The sequence below is a fragment of the Hemicordylus capensis genome, chromosome 5 (genome assembly GCF_027244095.1).
Source record: "Hemicordylus capensis ecotype Gifberg chromosome 5, rHemCap1.1.pri, whole genome shotgun sequence".
NCBI classification, from domain to species: Eukaryota; Metazoa; Chordata; class Lepidosauria; order Squamata; family Cordylidae; genus Hemicordylus; species Hemicordylus capensis.
The window spans coordinates 254,162,658-254,181,616 of record NC_069661.1 but is presented as its reverse complement, the minus strand read 5'-3'; the positions used below and the strand labels follow the sequence as shown (position 1 = coordinate 254,181,616).

Genomic DNA, 18,959 nt, shown 5'->3' with positions numbered 1-18,959 from the left:
GCTGGATAGTATAGAGACAGTTGTTCTCTCCCAACTCCATATAACACAGCCACCACTTTATAAACAGCTCCTCTGCCTAGTTAGCAGGGGTTTGTGGGACAGCTGATATTCAGATCTTTTATCTAAAACATCCAGCTGGGCACTGTTGGAAACAGCTGGACCAGACAGACCTTTGCTTTGCGATCTCTTATTCTTTTTTATTCTCTTATTCTAAGTCTTGTTTTTAATCCTTAAATTGTATATTCACTTTCTCTTTAGTTGCCTGCTCTTTACATGTCCCTTCATTTGCTGCTCAATGCTGGGGTTTTTTGGATTGCCAGTGCTGCAAGTTATTGGTTTTGTCCTTTATTATGCATTCCGTGCCATCTTGCTGGAATGGGTCCAGAAAGCCACCTGATGTTGTTAGACAGAGTGAAGAAGGCATCAGCCTGAACAGTCCCTTGATGGAAGACTGCCTGGAATCCCAACACGTGCTCTGAGCATTATGCGAGAAGAGTGGGCCAGCTGTGTAAACACATGTAGACCAGCATTAGATTATTACAGGTGAACATGAACCCTATGGGTCGATTCCGACATACATGATTTTTCTGCACCTGATGATAGGCAACTGAGTGAAAGAACACATTCGGTGGGAAAGCATTATCTTGAGGTGACTGAGGTGAAAAAGCTCTCTCTCTCTCTCTCTCTCTCTCTCTCTCTCTCTCTCTCTCCTGTCAGTTTGTATGACAGATTCTATCTCCTTGTAGCACAGACCAGCCACTAGCAGTTAAAAACTCTGGAGTTAGATTGCCCTTTTGATTTCCAGTAGTTTTGTTCTATTTTCTGTACAAGTTGGTAGGGGAAGGGGGCCCCAGCCCTTTTCTCTTGGTGCAAACATGCTTGGTCTTGGCAAAACCTCATAGAGAAAAACCATCCATCCATGACTCGATCGTGGATGAGGGAGCCGATCTGGCATGCATAACTGAGACCTGGTTGGGGGAGGCGAGTGGTCCAGTGTGGGCTCAGCTTCTCCCACCAGGTTACACGGTCATGGAGCAGGCCAGGGGAAGTGGGTGGGGTGTGTGTATGTGTGTGGAGTGGCTGTGGTCCACAAGAATACCATTTCCCTTACCAGGGCCCCTGTGAGACAGTCGACTTATATTGAGTGCATATTTTTAAGGCTGGGAACTAGGGATAGATTGGGGATTCTATAGGTGCCTGTCCACCCCACTGCCCAACTGAGTGTGCAGCACTGGTCGCAGAGTTGGTGTTGGAGTCTCCTAGACTTTTGGTGCTGGGGGACTTCAATATCCACTTTGGGGCTGGCTTGTCTGCTGCAGCTCAGGAATTCATAGCAGCCATGACAACTATGGGCCTATCCCAATTAGTTTCTGAACCACCTCATGTTGCTGGCCACACACTCTATTTGGTCTTTCGTTCAGATCAGGAGGGTGTTCTGTGGGTGGGGGATCCAGTGGTTTCCCCATTGTCATGGATGGACCACTATCTGGTTAAGGTTGGTTTCATAGCTGAAATCCACCTCTGCAGGGATGGTGGACCTATTAGGATGGTCCATCCAAAAAGGTTGCTGGACCCAGTAGGATTTTAAAAGGCCTTGGAGTATTTTGATGTTGGTGTGGCAGGTGATTCTGTCAATGCCCTGGTGGGAACCTGGAGCAGGGAACTCATCAGGACAGTAGACCTGATTGCTCCTAAGCGTCCCTTCTGACCTGCTACAGAAATGGCCCCTTGGTGTACTGAGGAGTTCCGGGGGCTGAAGCAGGTAGGCGACTAGAGCACAAGTGAAGGAGAACTCGGTTCAAATTTGACAGGATACAGCATGTGACCCATTTGAAGACTTATGCAATGGTGGTGTGTGCAGCAAAAAAGATATTTTGGTCTGCACGCATTGCGGCTGCAGATTTGCACTCAGCAGAGCTATCCCGGGTTGTGAGGAGTTTAGTCTCTGCTCCTTCTACCTCAAATCAGTCCCCGGGTTCATCCTGCTGTGATGCTTTTAATGGGTTCTTTGCGAATAAGATCTCCTGTATTCGGGCTGACTTGGACTCCACTATTTCTGCAAGGTCTATGGAGGAGGTGTCCAGCAATCCACCTTGCAGTATTAGATTGGATCAGTTTCAATCTGTGACTTCTGAGGATGTGGGCAAGCTGCTTGGGACAGTGCAGCCTTCCACCTGTTCTCTGGATCCTTGCCTGACTTGGCTGCTTTTATCTAGCAGGGAGATTGTTGGAGGTGGCCAAGTTAATATCATAAATGCATCGCTGAGGGAGGGTAGGGTGCCTCCTGTCTGAAGGAGGCAATGGTTAGACCACTCCTTAAGAAGCTTTCCCTGGACCCCTTAGTGATGGAAAGTTTCAGGCCAGTCTCCAATCTCCTTTGGTTGGGGAAGGTGATTGAGAGGGTGGTGGCCAACCAGCTCCAGGCAGTTTTGGAGGGAACTGATTATCTAGACCCATTTCAGACTGGCTTTAGAATGGGCTATGGGGTTGAGGCAGCCTTGGTCGGCTGTCGGCGGGGAACCGACAGAGGGATTGTGACTCTGCTGGTTCTTCTGGATATCTCAGCAGCGTTCGACACCATTGACCATGGTATCCTTCTGGATCGCCTAGGGGAGTTGGGGATAGGGGGCACTGCCTTGCAGTGGTTCTGCTCCTATCTCTTGGGTAGATTCCAGATGGCGGAGCTTGGTGACAGTTGCTCCTCATAAAGGGAACTGTTATATGGAGTCCCTCAGGGCACCATTCTGTCACCAATTCTTTTCAATATCTACATGAAACCGCTGGGTGAGGTCATCAGGAGATTTGGTGCTGGGTGTTATCAGTATGCTGATGACACCTAAATCTACTTCTCCTTTTCATCTTCAGGAAATGGCACTCATTCTCTAAATGCCTGCCTACAGGCAGTAATGGGCTGTACGAGGGAGAACAAATTGAAGCTGAATCCAAGCAAGACGGAGGTGCTCATTGTGGGGGCTCAGAATCTGAGGGGTGAGTTAGATCTTCCTGTGCTGGATGAGGTTACACTCCCCCAGAAGGAGCAGGTGCACAGCTTGGGAATACTCCTGGACCCAGGCCTCACCCTGGTATCTCAGGTGGAGGCCATGGCCAGGAGTGCTTTCTATCAGCTTCGGCTAATTCGACAGCTGCGTACATTCCTTGAAGAGGATGACCACAAAACAGTGGTACATCAGCTGGTAACCTCCCGGCTTGACTACTGCAATGTGCTCTACATGGGGCTGCCTTTGTACGTAGTTCTGAAATTTCAGTTAGTTCAGAATGCAGCAGCCAGATTAGTGTCTGGGGCAACCCGGAGAGACCATATTATGCCTGTCTTGAAACAGTTACACTGGCTGCCAATATGTTTCCAGGCAAAATACAAAGTGCTGGTTATTACCTTTAAAGCCCTGAACGAGTTATCTTAGAAAGTTCCTTCTTCTGCATGATCGCCACCGCACGTTAAGGTAATCTGAGGAGGTCCATCTCCAGTTACCACAAGTTTGTTTGGTGTTGACTCAGAGGCGGGCCTTCTCTGTAGCTGCTTCTGTGCTATGGAATGCACTCCCAGCAGAAATCCATAATTTGAGTTTATTACTGTCTTTCAGGAGAGCCCTTAAAACCTATCTGTTTGGCCTGGCCTTCCAGGGTTTTTAAACTATTGTAAACTGTTCTAAATTGTTTTAAATCGTTGCCCTGGTTTTCCAGGGTTTTTTTTTTTTTTTAGCTGTCTGAATGTTTAATTGGTTTCATTCTGTTTTTATAGTTTTGATTTTAATTGTTAACTGGTTTTAATTGTTTTTATCCCGTTGTAAACCAGCCAGTAGCCATTTGGAAGTGAGGTATATAAGTCGGATAAATAAATAAATAAATAAATAAATAACATCTGAGAGCCCCAGGAATTGGGCTAGATCAAGTGTTAGGTAAATAAAAGGGCTACTTGTATATGTGTCTATTCTCTTTCTTTTATTTAGGGAGTGTAAGGGAGGCGAAGAAGACACGGGGGCTTGGATTGTGTCAGCTTGTCTCCTGACCTTGGTCTGGAGATATTTCATAGCCTCCTGGCCACCCACCTACCCCCAGCTCAGCATGGACAGCTTGTAGGCCGGTCTGTGTAGCTGCGCTTTGCCCTTCATCTTCCTGAATGCTAGCAATTATTTCCAACTGTGAGCACTAATTTTCATCTGCCCTAGCTTGGAATCACCTGTGAGAGAGGCGACTCGTGACTTTTTTGGAAGCCTATAAAGAGGGAGGGAGAGCCAATGGCACAGCTGGCGGTACAGCTCGTTTGCCCACTTGTTATTGAGACTTGGCTGAAGTTAATTTGTAATGTGTCTGGGTTTGTCTGGAGATGATGATGATGATGATGATTTTACATTTATATCCCGCTCTTCCTCCAAGGAACCCAGAGAGGTGTACTACATACTTGAGTTTCTCTTTCACAACAACACTGTGAAGTAGGTTAGGCTGAGAGAGAAGTGACTGGCCCAGAGTCACCCAGCTAGTTTCATGGCTGAATGGGGATTTGAACTCAGGTCTCTCCAGTCCTAGTCCAGAACTCTAACCACTACACCACGCTTGTCTCTGGGAGACAAGGGGCGCCATTGTTGACTGTGGGGCAGCTATACCAGCAGTGGTGAGGAATAGAAGAAGTAACGTTGGCAGGTCAGCAGGCCGTTCCAGGGGAAGAGTAGTCAGAAATTTAATAGTTGTCTCCCCTTCCGGCTGTCCTGCCAGCTCTTTGACCTCAGGGAGCACTGCCAACAACCCACATAGCCTTACCTTGCTCCTCTGCAATGCCAGGTCGGTCCAAAATAAGGCTGAACTCATCCATGATCTGATTATGGATGAAGGGGCCGACCTGGTATGTATTACCAAGACTTGGTTGGGGGAGGCTGGTGGTCTAGTCTGGTCCCAGCTTCTCCTGCCAGGATACTCTGTAGAGGAGCAGGTGAGGGGACACAGGCAGGGAGGTGGAGTGGCTGCGGTCTATAAGGAAAACTTCTCCCTTACCAGGGTCCCTGTTAGGGTATCAGACCATATTGAATGTGTGTACTGAAGTTTGGGGATAAGAGATAGACTAGGACTTCTGTTGGTGTACTGATCACCCCGGTGCCCAACGGACTCCCTTACTGAGCTCACGGACTTGGTTGCGGAACTTGCGTTGGAGTCTCCCAGACTTTTGGTACTGGGGGACTTCAATGTTCATTTCGGGACCAATTTGTCCTGGTCCCCTCTGACCCACTTCAAAATTGGCCCCTTGGTATATGGAAGATCTACAGGGGCTGAAGCACCAAGGTAGGTGACTGGAGCGCAAGTGGAGAAAGACTCGACTTGAATCTGACAGATTACAACATAGAGCACATTTAAAGATCTATGCTCAGGCAATACATGCGGCAAAGAAGTGATTCTTTTCTGCCTGTATTGCCTCTGCGGGTTCATGTCCAGCAGAGTTGTTCAGGGTTGTGAGTGTACCAGTATCTGCCCCCCCTCCCTTGATCCAGAATTTGAAGTCATCAGTTACCCGCTGTTATGTGTTTAAAGAGTTTTTCGCAGATAGAATATCTTGGATTCGGGCCGATTTAGATGGAGACTCCACAATTAATTTGATGTCTGAACTGGAGGTGTCCAACAACTCTTCTTATACGATCCGACTGGATCGGTTTCATTTTGTGACTCCTGAGGATGGGGACAAGCTGCTTGGAGCAATGAGGCCTACCACTTGTTCTCTTGACCCTTGTCCAACATGGCTTGTTCTATCTAGCAGGGAGGCTGTCACATGCAGCCTGGTGGGAATCATAAATGCTTCTCTGAGGAAGGGCAGGATGCCTCCTTGTCTTAAGGAGACAATTATTAGAACTCTTCTAAAGAAGCCTGCATTAGATCCCAGAGTTGAGCAATTATAGGCCTGTTTCCAACCTCCCATGGCTGGGCAAGGTAATTGAGAGGGTGGTGGCCTCTCAGCTCCAGGCGGTCTTGGAGGAAACTGATTATCTAGACCCATTTCAAATTGGTTTTCGGGTGGGCTACGGGGTGGAGACTGCCTTGGTTGGCCTGATGGATGATCTCCAATTGGCAATTGACAGAGGAAGTGTGACTCTGTTGGTCCTTTTGGATCATTTGGCGGCTTTCGAGACGGGCCTTCTCGGTTGCTGCCCCGAGATTGTGGAATGCGCTCCCAACTAAGATATGATCCTCCCCATGTCTGGCAATTTGTAAAAAAAAGAAAGAAAGAAAGAAAGAAAGAAAGAAAGAAAGAAAGAAAGAAAGAAAGAAAGAAAGAAAGAAAACCCATCTTTTCAACCAAGCTTAATCAGCTTTTAAAAATTTGTTCATTTTAATTTTGTGATTGATTTTAAATTGTTGAATTGTTTAAACTTCTTATATGTGTTTTCATAGTTTTATGTTAACCATCCAGAGATGAAAGTTTGGGCAGTATATAAATATGATTAAATAAATAAATAAATAAATAAACAAATGATTTAAAGCAGGGATTCTCAAACTTGGGTCCTCAGGTGTTATTGGACTTCAACTCCCATAATCCCCAGCCTCAGTGGCCTTTGGTTGGGGATTATGGGAGCTGAAGTCCAATAACACCTGAGGACCCAAGTTTGAGAATCACTGATTTAAAGTGTGCTTTCCCCAATGCTGTTCCGTCCCTTTGAATGCAGGAACTGCAAGGATGCAGCATCCCTGTTGCCAAGCTGCAGCAAGAGCAACAAGGAGACAGCAGCCAGGGGGGTGGGGCGGCTTCAGCTCCGAGAGGCGGCCAGTGAGAAATGTGGCTGCCCTAGAACTGTTGCATTTATGGGCTGCTCTGAGCCAGCCTCTCTATGGTGGTGGGAGGAGCTTGCGCACAAAACCCAGGTTAAAGTGGTGGCAGAATTTGGACAACACAATTCTGCCTTCTAACCTCAGGTTTCAGCAATGAAACTCACTACACATTGACAGTTCAAATTCAGGTTTGGGAGTGAAAACAGAGCCTTCATTGGGTGACAAAACCACGGCTTCATGCTTTCGGATGATCACAAACTCAAACCTCTTGTACATTTACCTCTAGTTTGGCGTTATGTCCAAACAGGACTTGTGTCTTGATTTCTGGCTTTCTTCTTCAGTCACCTTCCTTTATACTTCTCTTTAAAGGGCTTCTCTTGCTCGCAGCCTGTCTTCAAGTCCAGATACGGGACTGTACCTCTTAAATTCTTGTAGATCTTTCCATGGCTTGAAGCATCTTCCTTTCTTCCTTGGGCATTTATCCTTCTTAATCAGTGTGCTTTTCCTTTTTCTCACACAAAGACTAGCCTCTGGATATACAATTGTAACCACTGCCTTCCCACCTCATGGGTCTGCTCCATTAGATTCTAATGGTAGCTATTATTTGCTTGAAATTTGAGAGCAGGGGTTCTTAAATGAGGGTACCCAGATGATGAGTATCCAGATTACTACAACTCCCATCAGGTGCAGCAGTTCGCCCCCAGCCATAATGTTTTTTAGCCATTGTGGCTGGGGATGATGGGAGTTGAGGTCCAACAACATCTGGGGACCTGCATTTGAGAACTCTTGCTTAAGAGATTTTAACATAAAAGGGAAGGAGAAAATGTGAGGAGGTAAACAGAAGTAGCGTTTAGTTCATAGAAACATTTAATCATATGTTTTGAGAATTATTTGCTCTCAAACATTGCTTTGTATCCAAATTTATTTATTTATTTATTTATTTATTTATTACATTTTTATTCATTGTGGATTCAACTCTCTACTGTTCATGTATGCCTTCTGTGTGAAGCTATATTATTCAATAAAAACCTGTTTCAGTGCTCCTTGAGTCTGTGTGCTGTCTTCTGGGCACACATTCAATACATTGCTTAACCTACTGGGGCAATTAAAGAATCTAATTTTCAGCACTGGAGATGGGATAGATGCATCAGTTGGGCGGGGAAAAAGCCACAATCTTCTCTTTCTCCATGATCTGATAAGAATATTGTCCAGTCTGTTCCTAGGCCTGGTTTGGTGGCAGCCTGCATCATTGTGTATATGTAGAGCTTCTGCTTGATGGAGCTACCTTTTCTTTCTCTCCTCCCCACCCCAGGGGAGACTATTAGGGAAATGATGCAAGCTGAAGACAAGAGAAGATCTAATAAGGATGGAGGTGGCAGAAATAGGAAGAAACAACAGATAGCAGTTTATGGTAACTGGCATTTTGGAAAATTGGCATTTTGGAAAACCAAACCAAACTTTATTTCTTATCGTCAAAAAATAGCACAAGAGTTTTGGAAACCCATAAATGCAAAAACAACACCCCTTGCCTGCTAGCCCTCCAATCATTGGCTGAGCTACTGTGATGTAATAGAATGTTCACTAATATTCTAACTTCTGAGGGGAAAGGGGTCAGTCTAGAATATAACATCCCTATGTGTATTGTGAACCGCCCTGAGCTATTTTGTAAGGGCAGTCTAAAAATCGAACAAACAAACAAACAAACAAATAAGTAAATAATATTAGGAAAAAATGTCATTCTCATACCAGAATGTCAAAGGAAGGAAGAAGAGCATATATAATAGTTACCATCTTATACCTTTAGATGAAATGAACCACCACAGAATCTACATTTTGACTCTCCAGTCACATGACCCTCCAGCCCTTTGTAAAGCACTGTCCTTAAAATCCATTCTGCCAATCCTCCACCCTTCCCACTGCTTTATCACCTGGTCATCAAAACACAATATTGTAGCTGTGTCAGTCGCAGCAGGGAGCCACGTTTCTTGCAAACCTATACATTGTCTTGACGGATACTGCTGGTGGTATCACACTGAATAAATGTTTGTACCAAGCCCTCCTCCCCCAGAAGCCCCCTCCATCTCTACAATGAAGAAAGCCTGAGTAGGAGGGTTTCACTTGTAAAATCATTTTTCCTCTCCCCAGGAGTTATTGATGTTCTCCTTGGCAATAAAAAAAAAAGTAGGTTAAGATGTAGCAAATGCCATCTCCCCACCCCCTGAACCCCACCCCCCACCCAGTGTGACAAGCACATTGTACAATGCGGAGAGATCTTTCAGTCGTAAATCTTGCCCTAACCATTTTTATGACATGCATTATTTCCACTGCCTACCCATCAAGCTGGTAATGAAACCAAAGTGTGTCGTGAAAATTGCTATTCAAAATGTGTCATCTGTGTTCAACACGGACGGACGCGGGGGGGGGGGGGAGGTGGAGAGAGAGAGAGAGAGGAAGTTTTCATTATGCCTTACACGCTTGTTGAATGTCAGCAATGAAGATAATATCTGATTGCCCGTGACAAGCTGACAGAAACGCTAAAGATGAACAGCCAGAACTACACGCCATGGCGAAGCGGTCACTTTAGAGACAGCGTTCCCCTAACAGTTGCCTTCCCTGTCACAACGCGGTGGTTGACGGTTTTATGATAGGCGCTCGAAGCCAGCAAGAGTTTATTGACATCACAGTCATTAGCTGCAAGTACTGCACAAATAAGAGGAATCCAAACAGATTGCTTGTCAATTGAATGCTTTTTTAAATAAGGCATGTAGATTGAGAATCAACACTTCTTTCACTTTAAAGGCATCAAAGAGAATCAAAATGGTGATCTGCACATTTTGGAACAGTTTTTCTAGCCCACTTTTCTGTCTACAGTGAGACTCCCCAAGGTAGCTGATAACCATGACAAAAGAGTAAAAAGAACAAAATAAAATTTAAAAAGTAATAACAGATACTGCTGCCTAACAAATGTCAACCTCATACACAGAGAGAGGGAGAAGAGAACTCAGCTGTTACCCATTTCAAAAGCAAACTGGAGTAGCTGACATTGGAATACCAACAGGGACAGGCCCAGGCCATCCTAGGATATTCACGTGAGGCAAAATATTACAGCTAGAGTTCAGACTAGGGCCCTAGAAGTGTCCAGCTTGAGGAGGCAACCAAATGAGGCCACCCAACAAGCACCATAGTATGTGGCACCAAGCCTCCAAATTTCTCATAGCTGCAGTCTGTATTAGCTATACTGTCACTCAAAAACCTGACTACCTTAATTGACTGTCTCCTTGTGATGTCTAATTCTAATCTGCACCCTTTACCTGGTGCCTCTTCTCTCTGTCATCCTGGCCAACCATTCAAGGTCCTGCCCCAAATGCTATGTATCATGGATAAACCTAAGCTTTGCTAGGGCTTAGAGATTTTTAAGAGAGATGTCTGAGGGTTGTTTCTCATGTTACAATTTCGTAGGTGCACAGCTACTCGTGCATGAGGATGCACACTTTTAAAATCATTTAAGAACATAAACGTAAATAGCTTTTTTGGGGTCCAATACTCATGTGCAAAAGTGGAAGCCCGGATTGGCTGGCAAATGCAGGTTTGCGGCAAATTTAAACTTCTGAAGAGTGATACTCAAAACACATCTTAAGATTAATGCCAGTACAATGTGTAATATCGGAAACAGCCTTACACTGTTGCTAATGGAGACAAGAGATATAGAATGGGACTCGGAAAAGCATATGAACAAAAACAGAAGACAAAACTTGTTAGCTATTGAGCAGAGTAACAACAAACCTTCTGCCAGTTCAGCACTGATGATAAAAAGAAAATTAATCACCAGGCTGGAAGGTGGGTGGGGAGATAAAACCCCAATGATGCACTAATAAGCTTCCTATTTCCACCTTACTCCGCTCAGGTATTTGCAAGCGCCAGAAGCCCCTGATGAGTTTCCAGCTGAGAATTCCTAATGTATTTTAATAATTGACATCCTGCTTCAGAAGGTGTAGGGGGCTTCATTTGCAGTCTTGTAAAGTATGAAACCTGTTTATCAAGAAATCAGCTTACCTTGCGGTGGTCGCCACATTCGCTCGCTGCTTATTAATCATAACTGGCAGTGAATGATAAACAATCTGCTACAAGCCACAACTAAACTCCCCCCCCCACTCCTGATCAATAATAAATTACATTATTTGCCGTCAAAGGGGGTCAAACAGACAAATAAGCCCAGCAGGAGAGCAAGCGGGTTTTTAAGAAGCCAAGAGAGAGCATCTGCAGCAAGGTTACAGACATCCTGCTACACAATTCTACAACAGTAGCATGAAGATATCAATAGACAGAAATACATCATCGTCAAAAATATTTATATACCACTTTTTGACACAGAGGTTCACAAAATGGTTTACACAGCAAGAAGAATGAGAAAATGGTTCCAAATGGTCTCTCGGTCTACAAGAAAACCCAGGAGACATACCAGCAATAGCCACTGGGAGGATGCTATGCTAGGGGGAACAGGGACAATCACAGCTACAGAGAGATTTAACTTCACCCATGCCTCCTGTTATCTCAGCCAGAAATATAAGGAAACCTTTGAGTTTTACTGTCCACCCACTATGTAAAGTTGTGCCATTGAGTATGTAGTCTATGACAAAGTAAACAAACAAAACCCAACATTTTTAAATCCTTGAATTCTAGAAAGAGTTTGTTCTACAAATTATGATGTTGATCTCAAAAGGCCAAAGGGATTGATGAAGTATTAAAAAATGCAAAGAGTTTAGTTGAAGATGATACATATCCAACGTATTTTAACATATCACCTCATTCAGGGTCAAGAGGATATGTTAGGGCTTGACTGAAATGGCCCCCACCCCATTTTATGGGCCCATTTGCAGGCTACTCATTCATTCATTCATTCGTTCATGCATTCGATATATATATCGCCCTTCCAAAAATGGCTCAGGGCGATTTACATAAAAACAATTAAAATCAATTAACAGTTAAAAACAAAAACTATAAAAACAACATAAAACCAATTAATAATCAAGACATTTAAAACAGTTTAAAAACCCTGGAGGACCAGGCTAAACATTTACAACAGTTTAAAAACCTTGGAAGGCCAGGCCAGACAGATGGGTATTAAGGGCTCTCCTGAAAACCAATAATGAATTCAAAATTCACTGAACATGGAGATGTTTGGGCAATTTTCAGGGGTGTGAGGGCAAGCTTCCTCTTGCAGCCATTAGGTTGCAGACATCCACCCTCTCTACGCACTGCAAGAATGCCCCTTGGAATGAGATTATAATTCTAGCTGGGGCATTCTTGGGCCACTACATGGCGGTCATTGGGAAAAACATCAGCAAGTGTTGCACTCCCTCTCTGAAAGTGAGAGAGAGAGAGAAAGAGAGAGGGGGGGGGGGGCTTCCACACACAAGGGAAAGATCTTTTTCACTTATTCCACCTTATCTCTCTGCTGTCCCACCAATTATGTCTTCAAGGGTTTGGAGACCTTCAGGGACATATTTTTGGAGGGCAGCCAGTTCAGCGATACATGGCAGTGGTCAAAATCATCACTCCTTGTTCATACAAAATGCCCTTACATGCATGTACGTTAGACAGTACATGAGCCAAGGACTAGAAATTTGCCTATCTAAAGGAAACCAAGAGTCTGATGATACTGAGTTCTGTACACAATTCAATGGTCCATCAAGATTCCAAAGCTTTGACACAACAAACGCATGTGTAAATATAGATTTAAAAAATAATAGTTTCCCCCTCCATTTACATGTACATGTGCACAGACTATGTAGGCAAAAAGACAGAGCTTTACCTCAGAAGCGGGTGGAAGATAACGGTAATATTTCGGGCTCCTGGCTTGCAGACAAACTTGGTCCCACCTCCTTCGATCAAATTGTCATCAGGTCCTCCTTAAAGGAAACACACACATCAAATCAGACCAAACCATTCATTATTCAGGCACTGAACACTTTCCTGCCTGCATGAGTCTTCAATATACCCCTCACTGCACTGAATAAATTCCAATAGGCTCAGAGCTTACCTTTTGTAATTGGTAAGGATGTGCACGAATTGATTTTTTTGATTCAATTTGTGCCTGAATTGAATAACCTCTGGTTTGTTTTGTGTCCGAATCTGTCCCCCCAAATCACCCCAGATTTGATTTGGATTTGATTTGATTCAGATCAATTCAGATTGCTTATAAAGGTCCTAGAGGCACCAAATTTGGGTGGTGGGTAGGTCCCCATTGGTGCCACCTACCACCCAAATTTCAAGGCAGTGATGCACTTGGTTGATTTTTAATTATTTTTGTTTAGTTTTTACTGATTCTGTAGATTTCCACCATAGGAAATAATGGAGATTCTAACCCTAACATGGATCCCCAGCTTTCATTTAAAAATAAAAAAGCTAAGCTCTAGCCCTTGTATAAGTGGAGTTATGGAGCAAAATGTGTGGTCACTATTTTTCAAGTGTTTGGATTCTCTGGTGTATAATAACTTTCCCTCAAAATGAATCCCTATGAGGAGTCATTGCAAACCTTCATTTTCTGTTCATTTTGACTGTCATTGGACAGTGCTAACTGTCAATTGCCACGTGCCAACTACACCTCCCTCCCCACCACCTGCAAGTCAGTGGGGTACTCAGTTTATTTTTTAGGAATATTGAAGTGTTTAGTTTCTTTGGTATCTAATAACTTTTCCTCATTCCTTCTGTTCATTTTGACAGTCGTTGGTGTCTAATAACCTTTCTTCGTTTCTTCTGTTTATTTTGACTGTGCCATGTGTCAACTATCCCCCCCCCCCCGCCCCACACACACTGGGGTACTCAAGTTTATTTTTTAGGAATATTTGAAGTGTTTAGATTTTTTGGTGTCTTCATTACACACCTTCATTTCTTGTTAATTTTGACCCCACTGCTTTGGGTGGGGAATTAGTTGCATCCCATGTGCCAACTACACCCCAACCTGTAAGCCACTGGGTACTCAGTTTATATTTTAGGAATTTCAAGGGATTCATTATAAGGAAAGGTTATTAGACACCATAGAGTCTAAAAACACTTGAAAAGATTCCTAGAACATAAACCGAGTAGTAACCCACTGCCTCGCGGGTGGGAGCTGGGTGTAGTTGGCACATGGCAATTGACAGTTGGCACTGTCCAATGACAGTCAAAATTAACAGAAGAAATGAAGGTATGTAATGAATCCTCATAGGGATTCATTGAGGAAAAGTTATTATACACCAAAGAATCCAAACACTTGAAAAATAGTGACCACAAATTTTGTTCCATAACTCCACTTCTACCAGGGATAGAGCTTAGCTTTTTTTTTTTTTTTTTTAGTGAAAGCTGGGAATCTAGGGAAATTAATAGGAGGAATCCCAATCTCAAATTGATTTGAATAGAATCTGGGGCGATTTGATTTGGACGCGAATCTAATCAATGTGCCACAGGGGCGATTTGTTCTGTCTCCAAATCACCCAAATCAGCTAGATTCAGGTACAAATTGATTTGCACCCAAATCGATTCACACATCCCTAGTAATTGGCTTCCCTTTTTCAGATATTGATTTCTGTAGCAATTTGTGTGGAGTTATTTCTAAGAATACACAAATGAGCCACATGCAGGGGTGGAACTCTCTCCCCTGGTCTGTCAATATGCAGTTTAAACTGTGGTGGGAAGACCTGGTCTCAGTCCAAAACATAACAACCCCAGTTTCCCTGTGTTTGAACAAAGCCCATGGAGCCTTCACACAAGACAGTTTGTTGGGGCCAGAGTCCGATCTATCCAATATCACGTCCACCAATTAGAGTAGTCCTTGATGCTCCCAGACAGGGAAACAGCACTCAAGTGTAGGGCTGCATTCACGTTAGCATTTTGCCACTGGTCTGTTACTGGAATGAATAGAGGTGTCCCAACTGCAAAATCATATTACAGTATAAGAAGACCCACAGGGTTCCTTCCGGGCTGTTGCTCAAGGTGCCTCTAAGTGGCCCACAAGAAGGGTGTGAAGGCAGCTATTCACCCTGTTGTTTATCCCTAGTATCTGGCATTCAGAGGTAAATCTGGACTCTGAAAATGGAGGTTTCATTTAGCCATCACAGCTAGTACTGAATGATCAGGCCTATCCTTCATGAATTTGTCTAATCAATTTAAAAATCCATTTCAGCTAACAGCTATCACCACCTCTTGTAGCAGAAAATTCCCCAGGTGAATTATAAATTGCATCAAGAAGTGCTTTCTTCTGTCTGTCCTGAACCTAAAGCCAATCAATTTCTTTGGGTAGTACCAAGTTCTGTTATGAAATAACGTGAGATTTTTGTTTTGTATATGTGGACCATAATTTTATAGATCACTATTACGTTTCCCTCAGTTCTCTAAACTCTGTGTTACAAGCCATGCTTGCTACACCATTTGGGGTGCTTCAGTGTACCCTTCAGCCACTTAGCCATTTTCTTTCCTGAACCTGCTTGGAAGAGAAACAGTGAACATAAGTACAGCCCTGCTGGATCAGGCTGAAGGCCTATCCAGTCCAGCATCCTGTTTCCCACAGTGGCCCACCAGATGCCTCTGGGGAGCCCACAGGCAAGAGCTGAGGGCATGGCCTGCTGTTGCTCCCCTGCTACTGGTATTCAGAGGCCTCTTGCCTCGGAGACTGGAGATTGGATTCTATGCTTCTTGAGGCAGTGGCAGCATTCTAGGTAAAAGATCTTTCTGACAAGGTGTTTCCCCAGGGTGCCATCAGGCCATTTGCAAACGACTGGAATGAACTAAAGGAAATGCCACTCTGATTGGAACATAGGAAGCTGCCATATACTGAGTCAGACCATTGGTCCATCTAGCTCAGTATTGTCTTCACAGACTGGCAGCGGCTTCTCCAAGGTTGCAGGCAGGAAACTTTCTCAGCCCTATCTTGGAGATGCCAGGGAGGGAACTTGGAACCTAGATGCTCTTCCCAGAGTGGCTCCATCCCCTAAGGGGAATATCTTACAGTGCTCACATGTAGTCTGAGCACTGTATCTGCATCTGAGCATATACAGAGCAAGATGCAGGACAGACTCAAATTAAAGTAAAGCTGAGTCAAAAGAAAAAGGAATGCAAGCTCTCTTCCTCCCATATACCATGCTAAGAAGTTTCAAGGCTAAACAAAACTTCTCACCTCATTTACTCTCTACTGTTATCAGAATTGAGTGAGTAATGCCAGAATGCCCAATGTACCCCTCCATTCTCTATTCAGGTGACTGATCTCAGAGATCTCTTTGTGAACATCTCTTTGTTTAAGGAGAATACAAGGGAGCAAGATGTAACCTAATCAATATACGATATTCATGTCTGATTTAGAGCAAGAATTCCCAAATCACTAGGAGTTTCCTTTAAAAAGCACCTTATCAGTCTCCCCCACGAAAACTCTTCAATCATTCTCAGGGTATGTTTTTGCCTATAAGAACCCCCTCAACGATGCCATCATTCTCCTGCACTCAGGGCTGACCATCGGACTCTGCGCCCCATGCTGCTCAGGTGCACCTCATTACTCTCGGGTGCTTGAGCCAACTGGAGAGGAGGATCCCCAGCTAGAAGCAGGGCGCTATGAAAAGCGGCTTTTCTCTTTCTTTCACGCTCAAACCTCTTACCTCTGCCCAGCATTAAAGCTACCCACCCTCTTTCCATGTTCTGTACCTCCAGTATCACTCACTAAGACAACTCTTTCTTTTCAAGAACACATGTCTACTCTGTCCTTTCCAGGGCGTCCGCACCGCAGCCAACTTTCCCAGAGTACTTTATTCTATATAGCTGTAGACTGGGCTGCATCCATTTGAAGCTAATTTCCCCCACTCGGAGCAAAGCACAGCCACGGAGCGTAGTAGCTGACACGCCACGCAGACTTCTTAACAAATGCCTTGAGCACTTTTTCAGCTCTGCCTGGAAGGAAAAGAGCTTTACTATTTCTGGTTGCCCTTTTCATCACTTTCCCCAGCTCTATACCATCTACATATTTATTTAAAAGATTCCCATCCTGCCCTCCCAGCCCATTGCTGCTTGGCAAAGCTTACAAAAAAGCAGAACAAATAAAATAGATTATAATCTTTTTGAGATGGGGAAAGGAAATTAAAAGGGGAAGTAGTTATTTTAGAGGTGTATAGCAGAGGAAAGAGAATCAGAAGTTGTGGTTGCCTTCTCAAATCTGCAGGCTGGATGGCACAGTCCAGGAAAAATGGCCCTAGTGATTCTATGAGCCAGCTCTGAGAGTTATGAAAGAGTTAGTTACTACTGGAAGAGGAGAAGGATGATAAGAACAAACATTCAAACACACACATGACATGGAAAGGTAGAGAAAAAGAAATCTATACCCCTAATTAGGGCATTAAAATGATGTACTGGAGGCAGAGGAGGTGGAATAACAGCATATCAAGTATGCATTTAGGGTCTATTTAAGAGTTTAATAAGCCAACTTGGCCCTTGTATATTGATGCAAACAGAAGACATCACCATACTAAGCTGAATGTGAGTTTTGACGATGTTCTTTTCACGCTGCCTAAAGCGAAGGCATATGGAGGAGACAACTGACTGAACACATTTATAAATATTTTCTGGATGCAATTAAGGATGACAACTCTCCAAAACTAAACTTTAAACATTTGCAACTGCTTTTCTTCTCTAAATTCACACAGACATGACAAAAGCTAAATGGGATGGGGAAGGAATACATCAGTTCTTAGAGAGTTCTTGTTCATCTCTCACAACCTGGCTTAATCAGGGCCTCAATCTGAGCCTGAACAAAGAAATACCAGATGAAATGAAGAAAAGCCAGTGCTCTGTCATTATTGACAGAAATTAACTTCAGCACAAACAATTAAACAATCCCTCAGATCTTCCCAGCAAGATCATTCAAAGATAGTGTGGCCAAAAGCAAGCACTTTTGCAGAAAGCACTTTTGTTCTCTGCTCCCAAAAATGCATGCAATAATGAATTATACTACGTGTGTAGAGGAAAGGTTGTTTTTTTAAAAACTTGATTAGTTACTGATAATGAGGTACAGATACAGCACATCAGGGCTGAGTCCCCAAATCTGTTGACAGTGTGTGGACGCAGCTCAAACATGGTCAACTGCAAATGCTCTTCCTTCCTCTCTGCAGAAGTTGTTTCCACCGCCTGGGATTAGGGTAAAGGCTTCTAAGCTGAAGGCTGCAACTTCTAGGGATATTTAATTTTCAGCACTTGCACTGGGCACCGCCATGTGTTCATGTTGAGCTGGGACCACAGCTCCATCAAGGAGGTCATTGCCACCGCCATTTCATAGATGAGGGAACTGATAATCAAGGACAGATTATCAACTGCAGAAGGGCACCCCTGGGTGAATCCAGGTGTGCCACACTGAAGGTTGTGTTCACTGGACCCACCACATTGCAGGATATGAGAGATGCAAACAACACTATCTTGACACAATTTATAGTCCTGCGAACTCAGGAGAGATTTTATCCAGCTAACAACTCAGTTTTAATTCAACAACTCACTTTCAAATGAAGTTACAGATAATTTTCTTAATAACCCCGTTTCCAGTTTTCTTCCTCCAATACATAAAAGCTTAAGTCACCAGTTAGAGAAGGGTCATCATATTACAGGCATTCGCTATATGCTTTCCACGCAGGAGGTCTCAGGTTCAATCCCTGGCACCTCCAGGTAGAACTGAGAAAGACCCCTTTCGGAAATCCTTCAGAGCCACTGCCAGGCAGCACAGACTAGATGGCCAGATGGTCTGACTCAGTATAAATGAGCTTCCTATATTCAGCTTGGCCTTAGCTTAGCAAAAAAAAAATGAAGACAAGAGCATTCCTGAGCACTCATTTGGCTGAGCCAGGAGACCTCTCGAACCAGAACCTGCAACAGGATGATCTTTGGATCCAAGACAAAAAGAATCTGTAATTGTGTCTGGTCTTGTCAGAGGCTACATGCACTACCCTAATTAATGTTCCATGCTAAACATGTTGTTCACCTCTAGGATGAAGGAAAACTAAGTGGATAGTTTAGCTTTCCTTAAGCTAGCAAATGTCCCTATTTCTGTAAAATGAGTAGACCCTGCAGAGGAACAAGTTGAGTCAGGATGTCAGCCACTATCATAGGAATATAGGAAGCTGCCTTATAAGCAAGTCACACCCTTGGTCCATCTAGCTCATTGTGTATGCACTGACTGGCAGCAGCTC

At 43.9% G+C, this 18,959-nt stretch overlaps 1 protein-coding gene across 2 annotated transcripts in view; it reads right to left on the bottom strand.

Moving 5' to 3' along the window:
• EXOC4 (exocyst complex component 4) overlaps positions 1-18,959 on the bottom strand; it is a 585,849-nt gene that overhangs the window by 235,069 nt on the left and 331,821 nt on the right. For both annotated transcript variants that reach the window (XM_053255624.1, XM_053255625.1), the window contains one exon: positions 12,581-12,677. In XM_053255624.1, the coding sequence (XP_053111599.1) occupies positions 12,581-12,677 (97 nt within the window). The remainder of the gene's footprint in view (positions 1-12,580; positions 12,678-18,959) is intronic.